Consider the following 20,771-nt stretch of genomic DNA (forward strand, 5'->3'; position numbering starts at 1 on the left):
GTAATCCGATTACTTCTTTCAAGTAACGAGTAGGGTAAGGGATTACTATTGCAAAAAAGGTAATTAGATTACTGTTACTTTCCTCTAAGAACGCTGCGTTACTAAAACCGTGATTTTTTTGCGAGAGTGTCTCATGACAATGATGTAAGTGAGTGCGACGTTCGTGGCAACAGCTGTGTGCAGATCAACAATGGATAATATATCGAGTGTGGGAGAAATTCACAAACAAACTCGCGGATTCTTCCACTGACGGCTGCGGCACACCTGCACCAGGGCAAACATCCGCCTGCTATACAGGTGAAAATAGAGCAACAGGAGCGCTGAGTCTTTGATTTTATTTATTTTCTGTTGTGTTTCACTTGCATTTATTTGAAAGACTGAGTGTAAACACAAAAAAATATTTTATTTTGTGTGCTAGAATGTGCAGAAAATAGGTTTAAATGTTAAACAAATTTCTTCCAGCCAGAGAATGTTGCATATAATTTAATTTTTGCTTGATGTATAAAGTTAAAAGATTAAAACTAATAAAACAAGTTTTAAAAAGAGACTTTTCCATTTGATTAAATTTTGTATGATGGATTATGCAGAAAAAGTTGAATTGGGCTGAAAGATCTATTGCTTTATTACCTATTCAGGTTGTAAATCGTGTTTTTAAAAAGTAACTAAGTAACTTAGTAATTAATTACTTTTGAAAATAAGTAACCAGTAAAGTAATGGGATTACTTTTGGGGGGAAGTAATCAGTAATTAGTTAATGATTACTTTTTTCAAGTAACTTGACCAACACTGGTAGCCAGCATGTCATGGAATGGGTGGGAGGTATTATCCATGATTGTCCTTATCTTGGACAACATTCGCTTCTCAGACACCACCCTAATGGAGTCCAGCTCCATCCCCACAACATTACGGGCCTTGTGGATCAGTTTATTTAGTCTGTTGGCATCTGTGACCCTCAACCTGCTGCCCCAGCATGCAACAGCATAGAGGATAGCACGGGCCACAACAGGGATACAACAAGATAACATTAATTAGTAGGGATAGTGAAAACTTCTGTTTACGTTAGTTAGCCACTTGGCTTTGATAGCAAACAGTAGACACTGATGTAGCTTACTGAATCTTTTGGACCGTGTTCAGCACAATAATAATTAGTCAGTGTCAATTGTTGATTTGTCCTATTCTGATTGTATTAGTCGTTTGCTGTTTGTTAGGGGGGGGGGGCGCCAGAGGAAGTGTTCGCCCAGGGCGCCAAACAGCCTAGGACCGCCACTGCTGCTAACCTCTGTTAACCTAGTAACTCTTACCTTCTAACTGACATCTCGTCAATAGTAATAAACGCTCCGTATTCACATTTAAGTGGAATATAAATGGAAAAGAAAAGACACAGTCCTGTGTGAACATTATAGATATATATATATCCTTGCTTTTAATACATTTTAAGGTGGATGGGAGAGGTGCTTCTCCGCGTAGTCGAGGGCCTTTGGGATCGGTAAAAGTTTTCCTCACATCACCAAGGGTCACTAACAGCTTTGCAGGGTATACCAGTCCGTACCTGACGCCGGGCATCCCATCTAGTATTCCTCTCACATTTGCAAATGCGGCTCTGCGTTTGGCAACAGAGGGAGGGAAATCTGGGAAGATGTTTATTTTAAACCCCTTATACGTCAGGTTCCTGTTTTCTGCAGCTTTCCACAGAATTTCCTCGCGAACGTGGTAGCAGTGCAATCTCAAGATTATGGGCCGAGTAGAATCACTTTGTTTGGGACATTGGCGATTCACTCTATGTGCTCGATCTATATAAAGAACACCTGGCTCTAGTATTCAAGTATTTAATGACTTCATAGAAGAAATATTCTCCAAAACAAATCAAAAAAGTTATGTTTATCTGTGGTGATTTTAATATTGACCTGCTGAATCCGAAAAAGCATAAAATGACTGACGAATTTCTAAACACTATGTACAGTTTGAGTTTACATCCTAAAATAACCAGGCCTAGCAGAATTACACCTCATTGTACCATCTTACCCGACAATATTTTCACTAACAATATGGAAAACAACATTGTGAGCGGATTATTAATTAATGATATCAGTGATCACCTATCAGTTTTTGCAGTTTATGACACCAATTACAAGAGAAATGAGCATGAGGAACAACTGAGATACAGATGTGTAAGGACAGAAGAAACTATGAACGCACTTAAGAACGATCTATGAAATCTGGACTGGGACAATGTTTACAAAGAAACTGATATTGATTTTGCATATGGCAATATTGTATTGTATATGGCATATTTTTAAGAATATTCGTGGAATTGTACGATAAAAACTGTCCAACAATAAAATACAACAGAAAGCACAAATATTCAGACAGACCATGGATCACTAAGGGTTTACAAAATGCATGTAAAAAGAAAAATACACTCTATAGGGAACTCCTAAAACAAAGAACAAAAGATGCTGAAAATAAATATAAAAAATACAAAAATAAGTTGACCAATATTATACAAGTATGTAGAAAGGAGTATTATAGTAAAACATTGATCAACAATAAACAAAATATGAAGGGAATATGATGTTTTAAATAGTATCATTAAAAATAATTCTGGACAAAAAAGTTATCCTCAATATTTTATTGACAATGGCAATATTATGGAAAACACTGCTGATGTGGTCAACGGCTTTAATCATCATTTTGTAGATATTGGCAGAACAAATTCCGGAGTCATTTAGTTGCAAACATATATTTGCAACTTATCATTTCAAACTGGAAAAGTTCCAAACAAAATGAAAATAGCTAAAGTTGTGCCATTGTATAAAACTGGGGATAGACACCACTTCACAAATTACAGGCCTGTTTCTTTACTACCACAATTCTCCAAAATCCTAGAAAACCTGTTTAATAAACAATTAGACAAATTCTTAGATAAATATAAATTACTCTCTGACAGTCGATATGGATTCAGATAAAAAAGATCAACATCACTGGCATTAATCGAATCAATTGAGGAGATTACAGATGCTATAGATCAGTAACAGTATGCAGCTGGACTATTTCTGGATCTCAACAAAGCATTTGACACAAGCAATCATGACATTAATAAATAAACTGGAACGCATCGGCGTAACTTTGTGCTGAACATTGGGGGGGGTCAAGATCTCTGTCTAAATAAATAAATAAATCTGGGTAAATTCCCAGATGATTAAACATGCAACTATTTTGCTGGTAATACCTGAAACGAGTAAAGAAAATCAACAGCCTATTTGTGCAAGATAATTCATAATTTTATTGGCGGGGTTATATTGGTTGGGTCTGATTATGTGGTGGATCATAAACCCCCTAACCCCCCTGGAAATTACGCCCCTGCTGGAACGGTATTGGATGAGAGGGGTTGTACTGCACTGGGTGAAAAATTATTTAAGTGACAGGAAACAATTTGTGAAGCTGGGTGTCCATTCCTCATCATGCTTGAACATTGCTTGTGGTGTTCCACAAGGCTCTGTACTGGGTCCAAAATTATTTATTATTTATATAAATGATATTTGCAAGGCATCTGATATATTAAAATTAGTATTATTTGCAGACGATACAAATATTTTTTGTTCTGGGGAGAATCTAAAGGAGCTGCTGGATACAATTACTTCAGAAATGCGCAAAATTAAAAAATGGTTTAACAGGAACAAACCATCGCTAAATCTAAGTAAAACTAAAATAGTCTTATTTGGGAATTCCCTTAGAAATGCACAAGTGCAGATTATTATAGATGGTGTGGAAATTGAAAGAGTACTTGAACATAAGTTTCTTGGTGTGATTATAGAAAAATTAAATTAAACTGGAAGTCGCATATAAATCATACACATAACAAAATTTCAAGAAGTGTTTCAATCTTGAGTAAAGTAAAACACATTCTGGACCACAAATCACTCCACATTCTCTACTGTACACTGATTGCACCGTATTTGCATTACTGTGCAGAGGTTTGGGGCAGTACTTACAAATGTTCACTATCATCAATCTTTATACACAAAAAAGGGCCATAAGGATAATCCATAAAACTGGTTACAGAGATCATACAAATCCACTATTCTTGAAATCAAAGATTCAAAAATTCACAGATCTGGTTCATTTTCTCACTGCACAAATTATGTATAAAGCAATAAACAACCTACTTCCTGACAATATTCTAAAATTGTTTTCTAAAAGGGAACGGGGATACAATTTAAGAGGGGAATTAAATTTAAAAGATCCTTGTTTCCATACGAATTAAAAAGTTTTTGCATCTCTGTTTGTGGAGTGAAGCTGTGGAACAGACTAAGTAAAGATATGAAACAATGTCCGAGCATGGCGCAGTTTAAAAAGCGGTTTAAGGATATGGTTTTTGCAGGGTACGGGGAGGAGGAAGAGATTTGATAGGGTGTTCTTGTCCAATATTTTCATGTGTGTGCGGGTGTACGGGTATGTTGGTATGGGTATATATATCTGTAGGTTGTGCATCCTTTGAGGTGTTACTGGGGTTATTTAAAATGTGTATATGTGTGTATGTGTATATATGTATGTATGGAGGTGTCAGAGTGGTTTGAGGCCCAGTCCTGCAGTTCAGTCAAAGTGTTATCATACCTGGCCACGTCGCTTTTTATGTCCGAAATTGAGGCCTGGATGCTCTGGTTCAAGGATGATATCTTGCCTCTTATGGTGGTAGAAATCTCTAATATGCATGTGTCCAGTGTAGCGCACAATTCAGACTTGATGGAATTTTTCTCTGAACGCAAGCTAAATATAGCTGTTAGTAGCGCTTTACTCGGCGGCTCGCATTCATTATTTTCCAGTGCAGGCGGGGCATCCCCACCAGGTGAGTCCGAAGAGGGTTCCGGGCCTACATCTCTCGCATCATTCTTCTTTGCATCGAAGTTTGGGCTTCACCATTGTCGAGAAGCTCCAAGAAATATATCCACAGTAATCAGCAGGTTATGAATTTGACGAAAAAATGTGTTTGACATGCTTTTGAGCGTATTAAAAGATTTTTTTTTTTTTAAGTCATTTTGTCATTTAAGTCATTTTGACGAGCTATCCCGAGCTATCCCCTTGGGGACTCATTTAAGAATGAGTCCCCAAGGAGTGACTCATTCTTAAATGAGATTTTTTTTTCCTATGATGTTTCAGCTGGGCCTCACTCTCACTTCTTCATTGAGAATGACATGCCAGTTTTGCCCCAGATTCACCTTTGACACATAAAGAAATCAGTTTGAGAGTGGCGACAATGTGTTGCTGGTTTGTGCTCTGCCTTTGTGTTATAGATTAATAACAGCGGAGCTGAGTCAGTGCTGTCATATACTGTTATACTGCTATCATATACTGGGGTTTTTTTTGGTGTTTTCTAGTTCGTCCCAGACCTCCCACTAATCTTACTGTGACAGAGAGGCAGTCCAATAAGCTGACGTTGAGCTGGACTCCTGGGCACGATGGCTTCTCTCCACTCACCACGTGCCAAATCAGAGTAAGCCCCATGTTTAATCCAAACTGTGCCATTGTTTAACAGCATCATACTGATCACACGTTCTCCAATCTAAGGTTAGAGAGGTGAGTCAGAGGGAAGGGCAAGTGACGACCACCAGATTCATCAACGTCACAGTGCCGCCTTTTCACGGTGAAGTCCCTGGACTGGAGGCTATGACGCTGTACAACCTGAGTGTTTCCTGCAGTAACGAACAGGGCGCCTCTCCAAACAGCAAGTGGGTCGAGGGCAGCACCACAGAAGGAGGTGTGTTGACGCTACAGGAACGATTTGAAGGTTGAATTATAATGCACACCAAGAAAACTTTAACAATTCAAAGTATTCCTAAATGAAATTAAACTCATCCTAGCATTTAAAACCCAGCATATAAAAATGCTCGGTCTGTGTTTGTCTTACAAACGATGATGATATTTACAATACAGGACCTGTGTGTTGTGCTCCTGCCTCCTTCCCGTCATCCTTGTTTAGCTTTCAGGAGCACTGTGTAATTAACTGACTACTTTACTATCCAAAATGTGCTTAATGTAAACCTGCTCACAGTTGCAGTGCAATAATAACTGGAATTTTCAGCACTTGCACAACTACCTGATCTGCCCACAGCAAGCCCTGTTCAGAAAAAAATTGGACAGTTGACTGACAAGCGATTCGATGACAAGGTGATGCCTATTCCCTTGATATTTCATGACAAATTAAAGTACTCATACAATGCACAGGTTGAATGCATGGTTGAATCTTAATTCTATAGCTTTTCACTGTTTAAAACTGAGGCCCAAATTAAAGTAAGTGCAAATGAGGGAGACTTATGATTTAAATCATGTTACATTATCAGTCAAACATGATGAAGGCAATGTTATGGCTGTATAGCAATGTATGGCTGTCAGTGAGTCTGGATCAGTGGTGTTTATTGATGATGTATCTGCTGATATAAGTAGCAGAATGAACTGTTAAGTGTACTGGGCCATACTCTCTGCTCAGATTCAACCAAATGCTGCACAGCCAATCAAACAGTGCTTCACAGTACAGATGGATAATGACTCAAAGCACACTGCACAAGCAATCCAAGAGTTTCTCAAGGCAAAGAAATGGGATATTCTTCAATGGCCAAATCAGCTTCTCAGTTACTGAAGACAAAACTGAGAGACCCACAAACAAGGAGCAACTGAAAGCAGCTTCAGTAAAGGCCTGGAAGAGTATGTCAAGGGAGGCAGTCATTAATTGTAAAGGATTAAAGTATTAAAACATCCCTTGTATTTAAGTTAATGTTACTTTGTACAATTACTTTTGAGCCTCTGATTTTTTTTTTTCTTTTGTAAAAAAAATAAATAAAGAAACTGGAAGTCTGTGCTGGAATCTCATCTTGATTGTTTGATTTAAAATCCACTGTAGTGGTGTACAGGGACAAAACATTTGTGTCTGCGTCCAGCAAATTATGGATCTAACTTTAAAAAATAAACATTTACTTTAAGTTTTTGTTCTCTTCCTTTTCCATATCTGGACTGCACAAGCAAGTATTCCTCGGAAAAGGTAATCAAGGTGTAAAAAAACAACACCAAAACTGCAACAGCAACTGAACAGCGTTGACTGAAAGTTCAACAACAGCTTCTAAATGGACCTTGGATTCTTATTCTATTTGTGGAAGATCAGTAGCAAAAGTGACCACGTGGTGGAGTAGTTTGATTTAGTAGTAGTTTTTGTTTTGTTGTTATTTTTGTAACTCTAAGATTAAAGAGATCTTGTGTTCCTCTGTAGGTTTCATACACGTTTTTCTTACTAGGTAATAGATTATTTGCAACTTATTTCAATAGAAATTAAGCAAACAATAGAAAAGAAATAACAGAAAAATAAATACTAACTATACTATCTAGTTTTATCGAGTGATTGTAATAATCCTGCTTTTACAGCTGACTTCAGGCTGACTTTCAGTATTTCCCACAGACAGCATAAAGATATATCATCTATATGTTCTATACAGTCTCTAGTATTTCCACACGCAGTCCCGCCTTCGTGGGATTCCATCTGTGACGTCCCACTTGGTAAACGTTTTTCCCCCCTCTTCAGCTACGTGGTGTTGCAACTATTTACACAAGCGACGCTGAAGCCACTCTGCTGGGTGATGTTGGATATTGTCGCAGCTGAATTGTGCGTTTTGGCACAATCCCGTCATATTTAAAACGCTTGCGGACCTGTGCTGTGGGACGAAAAGAAGCAGTTTAAGTTCTCCAGACCGGTCATGGCAAAGAAATCATTAAAACCTGATTGGGTGGTTTTGTTTTCTACGACTATAGCAATACTTGTGTGGATTCCGATCAGCGGTAAGTTGTTAATTTTCTTTTAAAGACTGTGTTTTGCTGCACTGACATCATTCCCCTAAAGTTCAGAGCTCGGTCCGGGTCTCCTGTCCACTACTTTGCAGAGAGAGAAGCATTCCTCAGCATAACGGACCGCTGGGACAGATTTAAATATCTGGTTAAATTGTTTTGTATCAGTCGCTGGAAAACCTAGAAGATTTCTTTGGATTTCTTTTAGTAGCATTTTGCTCTTTAATTAAGTCACAAAATGTGGCATAAACGGAACGGTGGGAGTGAAAGCAAGTCAGGATAGCTATAAATTAAAAGTCCCGTGAGCTGTAATTCATAGAAAAGCTTTAAAAATGCTGACTGCGTAAAGCACCTTGTTTTTCTCCTCGTGTGGCCCAGTTTTGCTAAGCGTGCCCTCTTAGAAAAATATTTTTGATTTAAAACGCAAATCCAAAGTGTTCTTTTTCACTCTCTTAAATAATATGCGGGAAAAAACATGTCAGTTATTAATTGTTATGATAATTTCCACTTTTTTCTCTAACTTTTAATAATGTTTCGAACTGTCCCGATGCATGCTCAAACACGTTGCGTTTCAGTGGGAGAGTGCGTTTTCACCTAAGTGACCTCTTCAGTCTCAACTGCCTGCAGGTTTCCCCAACCTTATAAACAGTGCATCTATATAATGACTGAAAATGGTACCACTGACTAACAATGGGTCGCGAGGTCATTGTTAGGCAATAGTACTAGTTTCGGTCTGAAGAAGTCACTGGGAGGGGTGAAGAAACGTTTCTCACAGTGAAAACGAAACATCCTGATGTTGTTGGAATGTTTTAAATTAATAATCAGTTGTTTGAGAAAACCCCTCCCCACCAAACTTCAAAATGTTACTTTACTTACTGTCAAACATACTCTACATTGTTTTAAAGCTTAGCAGTGTTACAATCTTTTCTTGTAAAATCAATACCATATCTTTATCAAGTATATTTCCATTTTACCATTTATTAGTTCTAACATACGCTAACATGCATTTTGTAAACAGCCCAACCTTCCAGGACCTCGGAGCCTCTTGTGATACCTCGAGTTGTTTCTCGGATGTATCTGAGTCCAGAGGAGCTCAGGAAACTCCGCTTTAAGCCCACCGTTGGCACCATTCAGCTGTCAGAGGGCCATGAAGCCAAACTGAACTGTTCCATTGACATTCCTGATACCAGACTGGAGCCCACCATCCTGTGGGTGAAGGATAGTAAGGAGCTGTCACCAAACATCCATGTAGTGATGAATGAGCTCCAATCCATCACAGATGGGGTATCAACTCTCCTCTCCACTGTCATGTATGTATCACATGAAGGTGAAATGTGTGTGATATGACAGATTAGGTACATAAACTGATATGTCCTTATGCATTACATATTACAGCATTAAACATGTGCAGAGAGTGGATGCTGGAGAGTATCGTTGCCGACTGAGTATCAGCAACATGTTGGTAGAGTCTGATCCGATCAGCATTCGGGTAGAAGGTGAGTTTTAGTATCCAGAGTATTCAAAACTTCTTTGTCCACACGTTTCGCAGTTCTTTCACACTTCTTTAATCTGACTTAGGTCTGCCAACATTTGTCAAGCAACCAGAGGACAAGAACGTAACAAGATACACACCTTTCACCCTGTCCTGTGAAGCGGTGGGACCACCAGGCCCTGTTCATATCCGCTGGTTCCGTGACGGATCACCTTATACTGAGGTTTACAGCTCTCCCAGCAACTTCTCTGTAACAGGTGAATGTTACCACCCAAAATGATCTTTATCTCTCTATCACAACCTCATACATAAAGACTTTGTTTCACAAGGATTTAACTATTAGCACCTCCTTCTCTTTGCCTGTTCCTCTTGGGGGATAAAGCTTCCTAAAACAAGTGTTGTTTCTTGCTTTTCTCCTTATTCAATGCGGAATTAATGTACACAAGACATATGACTCTGCATAATCAAGTCTGCAAGACACCTTAAGTGAGACAGAAAGAGGCTGAAGATGCACATTATGGGTTGTCACAGCAATACTTTGTTCCCTTCTTTGCCTTTTTTGTAAACTCTTGTTGAACAAGAGTTCCCATGACGTCTGCTCCATCTGTGCAAATTTATTGAAACTGCTTTTTGAACAAGCTTTAGTGGTTTTTCTAAAGAACAAATGTGAAGAGAGCTTTTTAAAAGAAGATCCCAGACTTGTAAAAATTGTGTAAAAGTGTTACACCTTATAAAACTAACTGAAATAGCTGGTTTTACTTTGATTGACTTCCTTTTGAGGCTAAGAGTGGAAGCATTTACCAACAGAGATAAAGAGATATTTGGTGCTCAGATGGCTACAAAGTATGGAGTTAGTCTGATTTAGGGTATCGTCACTCCGGTAGATTCTATTCTGCCTCAGCATCTCCACCTTGCTTACTGCAGTGAGATTTGTCACCATGTCCTGTGTCACTTGGGCTGTCTGCTGTACTGCTGAATGGTTATCAGCGGTCATTCATGCATGGTTAGTACGCATTTGTAACAATGCTCTGCTGACTGTATCGTGAATGCACTGGAGAAAGTGCTAAATGTGAAAAAACAACATTTGCTGTAAGCTTCGGTAAAGCAGTAGCTCAACAATGAGAGAAATGTGCTTGTTGTCAGCAAACAGCTGGAGTCAGCAGCCAATTAGGCTAGTTTAGCATTAAGACTGTAAATTTTCCCAAAACACCACATTTTGCAGATTCTTATGACCATTGAAAGTGATAGGAAAAATAAGGGCAGCAAAGATTTGCTTGACAGTGTTTCAGTTTTGCACTTTAACCAACAGGCCACGAGACACGCTGCATTTTGGTTTCTGTATGAACAAACAAACAATTTAAAGTTGAGATTACCCAACAGCTCCCTAAAACTGAAGCCCAATTACCGGTTCCTGGTTATCTCCATTGTCCTGGATAGATATTATAGAATACTTTGGACCATCTAAGGAGATTCGAAAGGAAAGCGTCTGGACTTCTTTAAGTTTCCTTGAAGACGTTTCACTTCTCATCTGAGAAGCTTCTTCAGTTCTAAGAGCAACTGGTGGAAAGTCCCAGATTTTAAGCCCCATGGGAGTGTCCCCAAGAGGGTCATGGACCTCCAATTGATCCTCTACCTAATCACACAAGCCAAGGTGTGAAAACAGGTGTGGGTCACAATCAGCCAAGGTTTCAGGTGAACCCATTATGAAACCTACCCACCTTATCATGTGATTTACTGAGATCAAATGGCGCAGGATGTGAGAGAAACCTAAAGAAGTCCAGACGCTTTTCTTTCCAAGCTCCTTAGACTATGATGACCTGGATGACTGAGAACCTTCACAGACATTTTGGACCATCAGCTGTTTCTCCTTCTTCATACTTTTACTTTATGTCTTTCTGGTATAAGTTAACCTTGGTTTCATCTGTACAAAACATTTTGTAGAGCTGTTCAGATTCTTTTAGATGTTTTCTAGCAAAGTGTCATTTGGCCTTCTTGTTTTTGAGTGTGACCAGTAGTTTGTGGCTCATTGTAAACCATCTGTATTTACATTTTTGAAGACGTCTGTTGACCGTAGATCATGATATTGTTACGTCTACCTCCTTGATAGTGTTCTTGACTTGATTAGATGTAGTTTTGAAGCTGTTTTTCTTAACCCTGGAAATAATTCTGTGATCACACACTTTAGTCCTCTGTGGTCTTTCATGGTTTTCATTGGTCCTGAACTGGTCAGTTTATTGCTTCTTTTTAAGAATTGTGCTGTCTCTCTAATAGCTTCATTTTGTTTCATCAGCCTAATGATGGCCCCTCTTACCGGTATGGAGATCTCTTTGGTCTTGTATTTAAAATTACAAGGAAAAGCTATAAAATACAACCACAACACTTCAAATCAGCTCCAGATATTATGTTTGCTTCATTTGTCATGAAATAAAAGGCCTATCCTGACCATGAAAGTTCTTATCATTCAACTGATAGTAAACTTTTAGTCCCTGAAAATGGGAGACTGTATATAAAACACCCAGTACAAAATGTTCCCTAAAGTTGTCGCGTTCATATTACTTTATGTGTTAGATCAGGACAGAACTGAAAGACATTAGTTTAAGTTTTAAAACAAAAATAACCAGACAATTCAGGCATTTTGTCTTAAAAAGCATTATAATATTTGTTAGGAATAAAGTCTTGACTCACTAACTGATTATTTAGCTGTACATTAATGTTAACATCAATGTAAGCTATTCTTTCTCATGACTGTGCTGTATTTGAAGATCAAGACTTGTTGTAAAATGAGTTTTAGTCCCATGTTGTACAGAAATTGTATAACATTTTATAAGCAGACTCTCACTTTATCACCTCAAGTTTATGACCCCCTCTGTCTTCTTAAAAGACAATATTTGTTATTAGAAGTACAACCTTTGCTCTTTATGCCCTGACCCTTCATTTTGACTTTGCCACAGGCTAAACACCCCTGCAGTAGCCATTGCGTAGTGATACAGCCAAAGCTGAGGGGGTTAAAGGTTCAGAGCTGTGCTTTGGTCCAGCATGTGCATTTGCCCGGGCAGTAAGGGGAAGGAGGAGGGGGAGCTGCATAGGGAGCCTGTTCGGGGGTTGGCTCCGGGGACAAAGACCTCATTCACAGGACGGCCCACTACCCAGCAGGGAGGGGCTAGACACAGAGGGCTGCAGGCTACCAGGGCTCTGTGCAGGACCAAATATTGTCACAATAGAACCACGTAAACCCAGATCTCTGTGTAGTCATCTCATGCATACTATGAGTCTTGGTTTGCTAAATTTGAGACTCCATGGTATCATCACAGTGCTTTGTGTTGCTTAATTGTGGTAAATTATTGCTACTTGTATTTAAAGGAAGGATATTCCTAAACAGTACTACAGGCTAACGAGGAATTAAGTTGAGATTGGAAAGCATTTTATGCTTCAGTATTTAATCTGGCTCAGCAACAAGAAGCTGCATAAGATTCGGTCTCTGGTGCCAAGAAGAAGCAACAGGTTTATCACTTCAGCTTGAAAAAAACTGAGGGAGTAAATCTGGCACACAAAGCAATAATGAATAAAATGCTGTTGGATTAGCTGCAGTCTGGCAGAGTGGCTCTTGGCTATATTTACTCCCTGAGAAGAAATTGGAAAAATAACATACATCTCATACAGCTCAGTAACCTGGAGCAATCCCAAACCGGATAAATAGAGGTTGGGAGAACCACACTGCAGGACTTACATGATGCATTTTGGTTTCTCCATCCCACTCACAACTTCACATTACCACTTGAATTAAATTTTCCTATTGTGTTGCTGATTTTCACTTTGATTTATTTCCAAGTAGGATAAAAGCAGAAATGATGATTCTTCACCTTTTAATCAATTCCCTTTTCCAGCAAATACATACCAATTGTCTATATTTAGTTTGCACTGTTATTTATGAAACACCCTTGCTGTGTAACCCAATACTTTTTTCATATCCATTTGGTTAACATGAAACCTCTGGGAAGTCTCCTGATTGCTCATATGGTTAGTATAGACAGCAAGCACGTGTTGTTTTGAACCTGCTTACTTCCTACTATGCTGCTACTGTCTGTATGCCATGCAGTTTGCAGTGAGCCATGCCAAAATTAGATTTGCTCATTTTCACTCACGTGTAACTTGATTATTTAATGTTAACTGATTATTTAATTTAATCTAAGTACAGCTCTCTGTCTTTTTGCAAACAAATCTACTGTAGCCTGTGTTTAGGTGATAAGTGAAGCACACTTTACCCTGGTTCTCCTGAGCATAGAAAGGCAACCTCTCAAATCGGTTCCGGTTATCTCTCACAAGCTGGACTGTGAATTGTTTTGTGGAAAAGTTTCTGAGATGGAAACAGAGCACAAAAGGCTCATTATCGCTCAATGTCCCCGTCCTTTTCTAACTGGGCAGATCTGTTGCTGTTGAAAGACGGAAATTGTGTGCTGAGGAAAACAGACCCATCGAAAAGGATTGTTACTACAGTCCATCATACTGGAGAGGCTCAGTTTGAGCTTTTATTGTAAGAGGCACTTCTTTGTGAAATTTGGAATTATAATAAAGGAGTGAATCATTCTTAAATGAGATTTTTTTTCCATATGATGTTTCAGCTGGGCCTCACTCTCACTTCTTCAATGAGAATGACATGCTAGTTTTGCCCCAGATTCACCTTTGACACATAAAGAAATCAGTTTGAGAGTGGCGACAATGTGTTGCTGGTTTGTGCTCTGCCTTTGTGTTATAGATTAATAACAGCGGAGCTGAGTCAGTGCTGTCATAACCTTGAAGACTGGTTGTTTTTGTTTCACACTGCACTGAACTGCTACATGATTCACTCAAATATCTCAACTGCAGGTGTGGATAAATACACTCGGTTCAGCTGTGAAGCTAACAACACAAAGGGCATCACCACATCCAGAGAAGCACACGTCAATGTTAAAGGTAAAACTGGCAGCTTCCAGGTCTAATAATATTCCAAATGATTTTCCTGCTTTACAAGATGGTAGCTGATGCTGGTTTTTTGGTGTTTTCTAGTTCATCCCAGACCTCCCACTCATGTTACTGTGACAGAGAGGCAGTCCAATAAGCTGACGTTGAGCTGGACTCCTGGGCACGATGGCTTCTCTCCACTCACCACGTGCCGAGTCAGAGTAAGCCCCATGTTTAATCCAAACTGTGCCATTGTTTAACAGCATCATACTGATCACACGTTCTCCAATCTAAGGTTAGAGAGGTGAGTCGGAGGGAAGGGGAAGTGACGACCACCAGATTCATCAACATCACAGTGCCGCCTTTTCACGGTGAAGTCCCTGGACTGGAGGCTATGACGAAGTACAACCTGAGTGTTTCCTGCAGTAATGAACAGGGCGCCTCTCCAAACAGCAAGTGGGTCGAGGGCAGCACCACAGAAGGAGGTGTGTTGACGCTACAGGAACGATTTGAAGGTTGAATTATAATGCACACCAAGAAAACTTTAACAATTCAAAGTATTCCTAAATGAAATTAAACTCATCCCAGCATTTAAAACCCAGCATATAAAAATGCTCGGTCTGTGTTTGTCTTACAAACGATGATGATATTTACAATACAGGACCTGTGTGTTGTGCTCCTGCCTCCTTCCCGTCATCCTTGTTTAGCTTTCAGGAGCACTGTGTAATTAACTGACTACTTTACTATCCAAAATGTGCTTAATGTAAACCTGCTCACAGTTGCAGTGCAATAATAACTGGAATTTTCAGCACTTGCACAACTACCTGATCTGCCCACAGCAAGCCCTGTTCAGAAAATAATGTTTTATCCACTAAACCTCTGTTGTTTTCCTAAAGAGTAACATAGGAAATAGGAGTGGTTTCACTGAGAAAACACAAAGTTCTTACTGGGTGGAGCTGCTTTCAACTTCCTTCCTAAATCCACCAGAGGGGATATTTCAGTTGAATGATTTGATATGCTGTGACCAGAAGTGACCGCATACCAAACCGTAATCAAAGATTTTTTTCGAAGAGTAGTCTAACTCATTTTTCTTTCACTTTATAGGTTTGCAATGACTATGAGTTATGTCATAATCCAATTTTCCATTTCTCGTTGCATTCTTAGTGCCATCAATTCATCCCGGAAATGTCACAGTCCAGCTTGAAGGCTCAAGCCTGGTGATCAGGTGGAAACCTCCGCCCAGTGATAAGATAAACGGGATCCTACGTGGTTATGATGTCATTGTTAGATATGGCACACACCAGAAAAGGGTGAGCTTATCTGCAATATAGTAATTAAATATAGCCTTTTATTTTTACTGTTTTACAACTGACAATTCTCGTTTCTCTTGTTCTTCATCTTCTTCTTACTGTTATTATTATTTTAAGAAAAAGAAAAGAAATGTACGCGTTCAACTTTAAACTTGCTCTTTCAGAACACCTGTACCTAAAGTGGTAACTCCAAGAAAAGTTTGAACCTTTAAACACTGAATTTGTAGCTTATTCGCTACATCAGACTCTTTTTTTGCATTGTATTCTTTAAAAATGAATCCTGCAATTTATTTTTTTTAATTTTTTGTATTTTTTGAGGGGGGATGATGTAGAAGCCTCAAAAACTCACAGAAATCACATATTAATATGATACATTTAGCTTTAAAGGATTAAAGATGTGCTTACATGAATGAAGGAAAGGCTGTTGTATGTCTTACATTCCTAAGAATTAAGCTTTCTACCACTTTCTGTTTCCCAACCATTCACATTAAATACAACCAAAGGATTCTTCTGAAACGCATGTCATTCAGGCTTAGGGTTCACTGTAAACTGTATCAAAAACAGGTGAAAACTACGAGTGATGAAAATCTTACAAGGGATCCATCTTGTTTCCTTTTTTTTATTTTATTTTTCCTTTTACAGTGCTTTAAAAATTATTAGACCACCACCCAGTGTAAGGTTTATACCACAGCTACTCTAAATTAACAATATTGGTTAATTTAATAATAGAGGTTTTTGACGTTTCTAAAATATTTACATTTTACTATTTTATGACAGGTGTTCTAAAGAATTTGTTAAGCACTCTATGCACTGTTACAGTTTCAGTGTTGAATATATTCATACTAGACAGTTTCAAATAGTTTCAAAGTGTGCATTTGAGTAGACTTCTCTGGTTCATGCTCAGTTTCTGATATGTTTTTCTACTCCTGGCTTTCAGTGAGGTCAGAGAAAGGGCATATCTTTAATACCCCCTCACCCCTGTCTTCTTCTCAAAGTCAGTCAGAACAAAACTGAAGAAAAACTAATGGGAGGGGGAAGAGAACAAAACCCAGAGAAACCCAGAATGTGATAAATAAGGAAAATTTGGAACTGTGAATCATACAAAGCTACTCTAGTTGAGTCCCCTAATGTAAACCAGCATTTGGAAATGCTAATAATAAGTCCGCTTTAAGGATAAGGACATCTTAGTATATTAAATAATTAAGAAGTTGCTACCTGCTGTATTTAAGACATGAGTGCATATGTGAAATATGACACATGTGACATGCTAACTATGTGTTTCCATTTATTTGCCATCAAATATGTGTTTAAATATAAACTCATATACACACATGGCGTAGCCAATGGAAGAAAGTGGAAAACTTAAGGTTTCTACAGGTGACACAGCATTTACCTTTTTCCTGTGAATATGAAGTATAAGTAGTTTCTTTTTGTGACATACAAATGTAAATAAAGGGCATTTATTTAAGGTGATGGCCTTGTTTTGCCAGGCTCCCTGAATCATAAGAATTTTTATATAATAAACAACATAGAATAAAAATTCTAATAAGAAAGAAATAGACACACAAACACAAAATAAGTATCCAAGAGAAAGTCCAAGTAATAAATGTGCAAACAATGAAATGACTTAAAGAGATCAAAGAGTTAAAGAGAAGAGATTGTATTTATGCTTGTGCAAGTTTGCAGACCAGATATATATAGATTATTGTGAAAGATAATAATAATAGTGCAAGTGCTGTAACAATAGTCAGTAGTTGTGATGAGGTGGGAGGGGCCGTGTTTATTGTTTTATTCAGGAGTCTAATGATGTGCGGGTAGAAGCTGTTTGAGCCTTTTCGTCCTCGTACAATACAAATATGAAATATTGTGAACAATAGCTTATGTAGGGTTCATATTGAAAACATAAGGTGTTATCTCTGATGCTTCTTTTTAAGAGGTTTCGGGGGGGGGGGGTTCATAACAAAGACTAATGTATGAAAATATGAAAAGAATGAGTGCTGCATACTGGGAATAGCTGACCCTCCCTTTGTCTTCTCTACTGAACCACAGGTCAGCTCTACAGTTATTTGTGAACAACAGTTTATTCATTTGCCACAAGGCATCATCGAGGCCGGGAAAAGGATTTCAAGGAAACTAGTTTCTTTAAATCAACTTTAATAGCTCATAATGCTGTTTGCATATAGTCATACTTCTCTTCCTGTATTAGTGTGCTCTACTACAATAGAGTGACTCCCTCCTTCCCGTCTGTGTTGTAGTTAAAGGAAGCTGAGGGTGTAAAAACTGGCCATTGGTAGTTTTCTCCATTTGGCATGCGCCTTTGAGTCATCACAAAGTAACGATGGTATGAAAACAATAGGACGCAATGTGAGTTCCAGATATTCCTATGTATTGTCCATTCAGTTGATTATGTCATTACTGTAAGTTTGACTGGAAATACGTACAAAGACAGCACAGCCAATCGGCTGTCAGGATAGACAAAGTCAGGGTAAATAGTTAAAATATGTCAATCAGTTTTAAATCAGAGGAATAAATAGATCGTAATTGTGAATTTTTTGGCATTAGAAATCAATGGTGCCAATTATTTCTCTTGAATCTGAGATTCAAGTTTTCTGATTGTTTATTTTTGAAGGAATATTTAACCTCACATTGCCCTTTTTTGTTGTCACAGACATGAGAGGTGTTAATCATGGGTTTAGAACTGCCTGTCAGCGCAAAACAGCGCAGACTGAGATGTAACCTTTACCGTATGGTGTTGTGAAATACAGGGTTAAGTCTGTCACATGCTCCCTCCCATTGAGCACATGAGCTTATCCTGAAAGTTTATATCCTTCCCTTTTTTTAAATGGGGGCTTTTATTATATACAGTAATGACTACTACATGGTTCCCTTTGGATTTCCCAAAAGGGGAGCAACTCTGTGAAATCAGCTGCGTGCGCTTTGGATGTTTTTTTAATCGATGAGTTTTTGCATTTAGTGTAAATGAGGGAAAAAAAGGAGAGAAAATGAGAGCAAGCATGAAAAGTTGCTGAGCTGGATTTTGAGCTGTTGCACAAATGCACAAGACGTTCCTCAGCGTACTCTTTTATCTTCCTTAAAAAGCTGCTTCTTCTTTAGTTTGACTTGACCTAATGTAACATTCAAACTCTTTTGAACTATAGTCTTCTGTCTGAACTTTTCTCTCGGAGGTGATAATGATTAACTTTACCATGCCATGTTTTTTTTCTTCAGCCAGTTATGACAGTAGACGCAATTTGCTTTATGTCTGTTATTGTAGCTATTTCAGGTCAATAGTACTACCACTTGGGCACATGTAGCTGTGGAGGAATTCAACAAAACCTACAGTGTGGAGGTGGCCGCACGCACGCAGGCAGGAAGCGGCATGGTCAGCCCACGAGTTGAATTGTTTGTGCCAGAGGACAGTAAGTGGCTCGTTCTGTTTATTTCCTCATCTTGAGCTGATAAGTTGATAAATTGCACAGCATTGTTCAGCTGATGTTGTACTACTGTACTAAAATACCATTACTGCCTTATGAATAGATACCAGTGCCTATTATGGTTGCAGTATTTTTGGAAACACTAGCAGGAAAGCTCACAGGACTGAAATACTGCCTATTTTTCAGCTACTTTCATCTAAGATTAAAATCTTTTAAACTCTTGGATGAATCACCATGAAATACAGTACACACACTTTTGGTCCCTAGAGAGTGAAATAACTTTGGCTTCCTGGTCTTTCATGTGGAGCTGTTAATTTAGAGTTTCATCTCATCAAAAGTTCACCAAAATCCTCCAAAAGTACTGACTTTACTATCAGGTGCAGGTGTGCTAAATATAAATTGTGAACATGGCGAAAATCAAGACTCTGGTGTTGCAATTTTAAGCATGGTAACGAGCTGCTAGCTTTCATCTCAATGGGACGCTGACTGCTTACGCTCTTACTTACCAACTTTATAACCAGAGATTAGCTTTAAAATTTCAAAAAAGGGGGAACATTTGAAACAGAATTTATGTTGAAAACTATCATCACAGAATAAAAAATGTTGGATGTGTTGCGTGAGCTGACGAACTCTACTTCAGATAACTGATCCTTAACTTAAATCGCTGGATGTTAGATTTCTAAGTGTTCTCCTTTGTTTCTTCTTCTTATCTCAGAATCCACCGTACGCCCTTCATCCGGCCCTGAGACAGCGGTAGCACACACAAACCATGTCGTGGGGATCGTGATTTGTACCATCTTTGTCCTGCTGATCATCCTCTCTGGGGTTCTCTATTTTCGGAACAGGGTTTATGACTCCTGTTTTGGGTAGGCTTAACAATTAACAAGTAATTATCCTAGTATGATAACCTTATCTTTGAACTTGCTGCTGGTCAGTGTGTTCGTGAGACAACTGTATTTACTTTTATTTTAATCAGCTAATTGTAAACTGCTCCTTTGCGATATATGTTTTCCTCAGTAGTAGTAACTTCCAGATTCACTTTGTAAACTTCCTTATCTTCCTCTTAGTCATTGGAGTCTGCACAGTAGGTCATGTAATAACTGTGCAGCTGGAGAGATGGACAACAAACAGCTGTCAATTCTCTGGAATTCTTCATTATGAAGTCCATGACTCACTGTTTCCACTCAGGATATGGAGAGGAATGTTTCACAGGCAGCTTTTCAGAGAGAAAAACATTATTCCAACCTCAAAGTCTGGAAGGCAACAGAGAGGGTTTCCTCTCTATGACCTTGTCTTTAGTTGAATTTTTTAGCCTGTATGTTATTTCTGACCTCTTACAGCATCAGACAGAGGATTACCAACATTCCCTGCTTTTTCTTTCCCCTGTCTCCCCCTGCAGGCAGCGTTGCAGAGATGAAGAAATGCTGCCGCCTGTCATACAGTACACACAACAGAGGTCCTACAACCGATCGGCCATAGGAGTCACTCGTATGTTCTTGAATGCTACTACAGGAAGATTAACACACATATAACATTTATGTGTTATCAAAAGTAATGATGTTCTTGTTTTCGGTCTACAGTTGAGAACCTTGGGATCAGTGAGGAACTCCAGGCCAAACTTCAGGATGTGATGGTAATGAGAACTCTGCTCTCAGTGGGGAAAGTTCTTGGAGAGGGTGAGTAATCAGTTTCATGTATCTAAATTTGTAGGCATCCATATCTACACTGACATGTTTACAAATGATTACAGTAAAATGCAGTATATGTGCAC

General features: G+C 38.7%; 1 protein-coding gene across 3 annotated transcripts in view; it reads left to right on the forward strand.

Annotated features, from left to right (window-relative positions):
• Nucleotides 1-20,771, forward strand: part of mertka (c-mer proto-oncogene tyrosine kinase a) — a 49,165-nt gene that overhangs the window by 17,694 nt on the left and 10,700 nt on the right. For all 3 annotated transcript variants that reach the window (XM_031732081.2, XM_039621648.1, XM_039621649.1), the window contains exons 6-16: nt 8,845-9,136; nt 9,222-9,322; nt 9,405-9,575; nt 14,182-14,268; nt 14,362-14,477; nt 14,552-14,741; nt 15,421-15,566; nt 18,841-18,985; nt 19,716-19,866; nt 20,400-20,488; nt 20,581-20,676. In XM_031732081.2, coding sequence (XP_031587941.2) covers nt 8,845-9,136; nt 9,222-9,322; nt 9,405-9,575; nt 14,182-14,268; nt 14,362-14,477; nt 14,552-14,741; nt 15,421-15,566; nt 18,841-18,985; nt 19,716-19,866; nt 20,400-20,488; nt 20,581-20,676 — 1,584 coding nt within the window. The remainder of the gene's footprint in view (nt 1-8,844; nt 9,137-9,221; nt 9,323-9,404; nt 9,576-14,181; nt 14,269-14,361; nt 14,478-14,551; nt 14,742-15,420; nt 15,567-18,840; nt 18,986-19,715; nt 19,867-20,399; nt 20,489-20,580; nt 20,677-20,771) is intronic.

This window comes from Oreochromis aureus, linkage group 13, assembly GCF_013358895.1.
Source record: "Oreochromis aureus strain Israel breed Guangdong linkage group 13, ZZ_aureus, whole genome shotgun sequence".
Taxonomy (NCBI): Eukaryota; Metazoa; Chordata; class Actinopteri; order Cichliformes; family Cichlidae; genus Oreochromis; species Oreochromis aureus.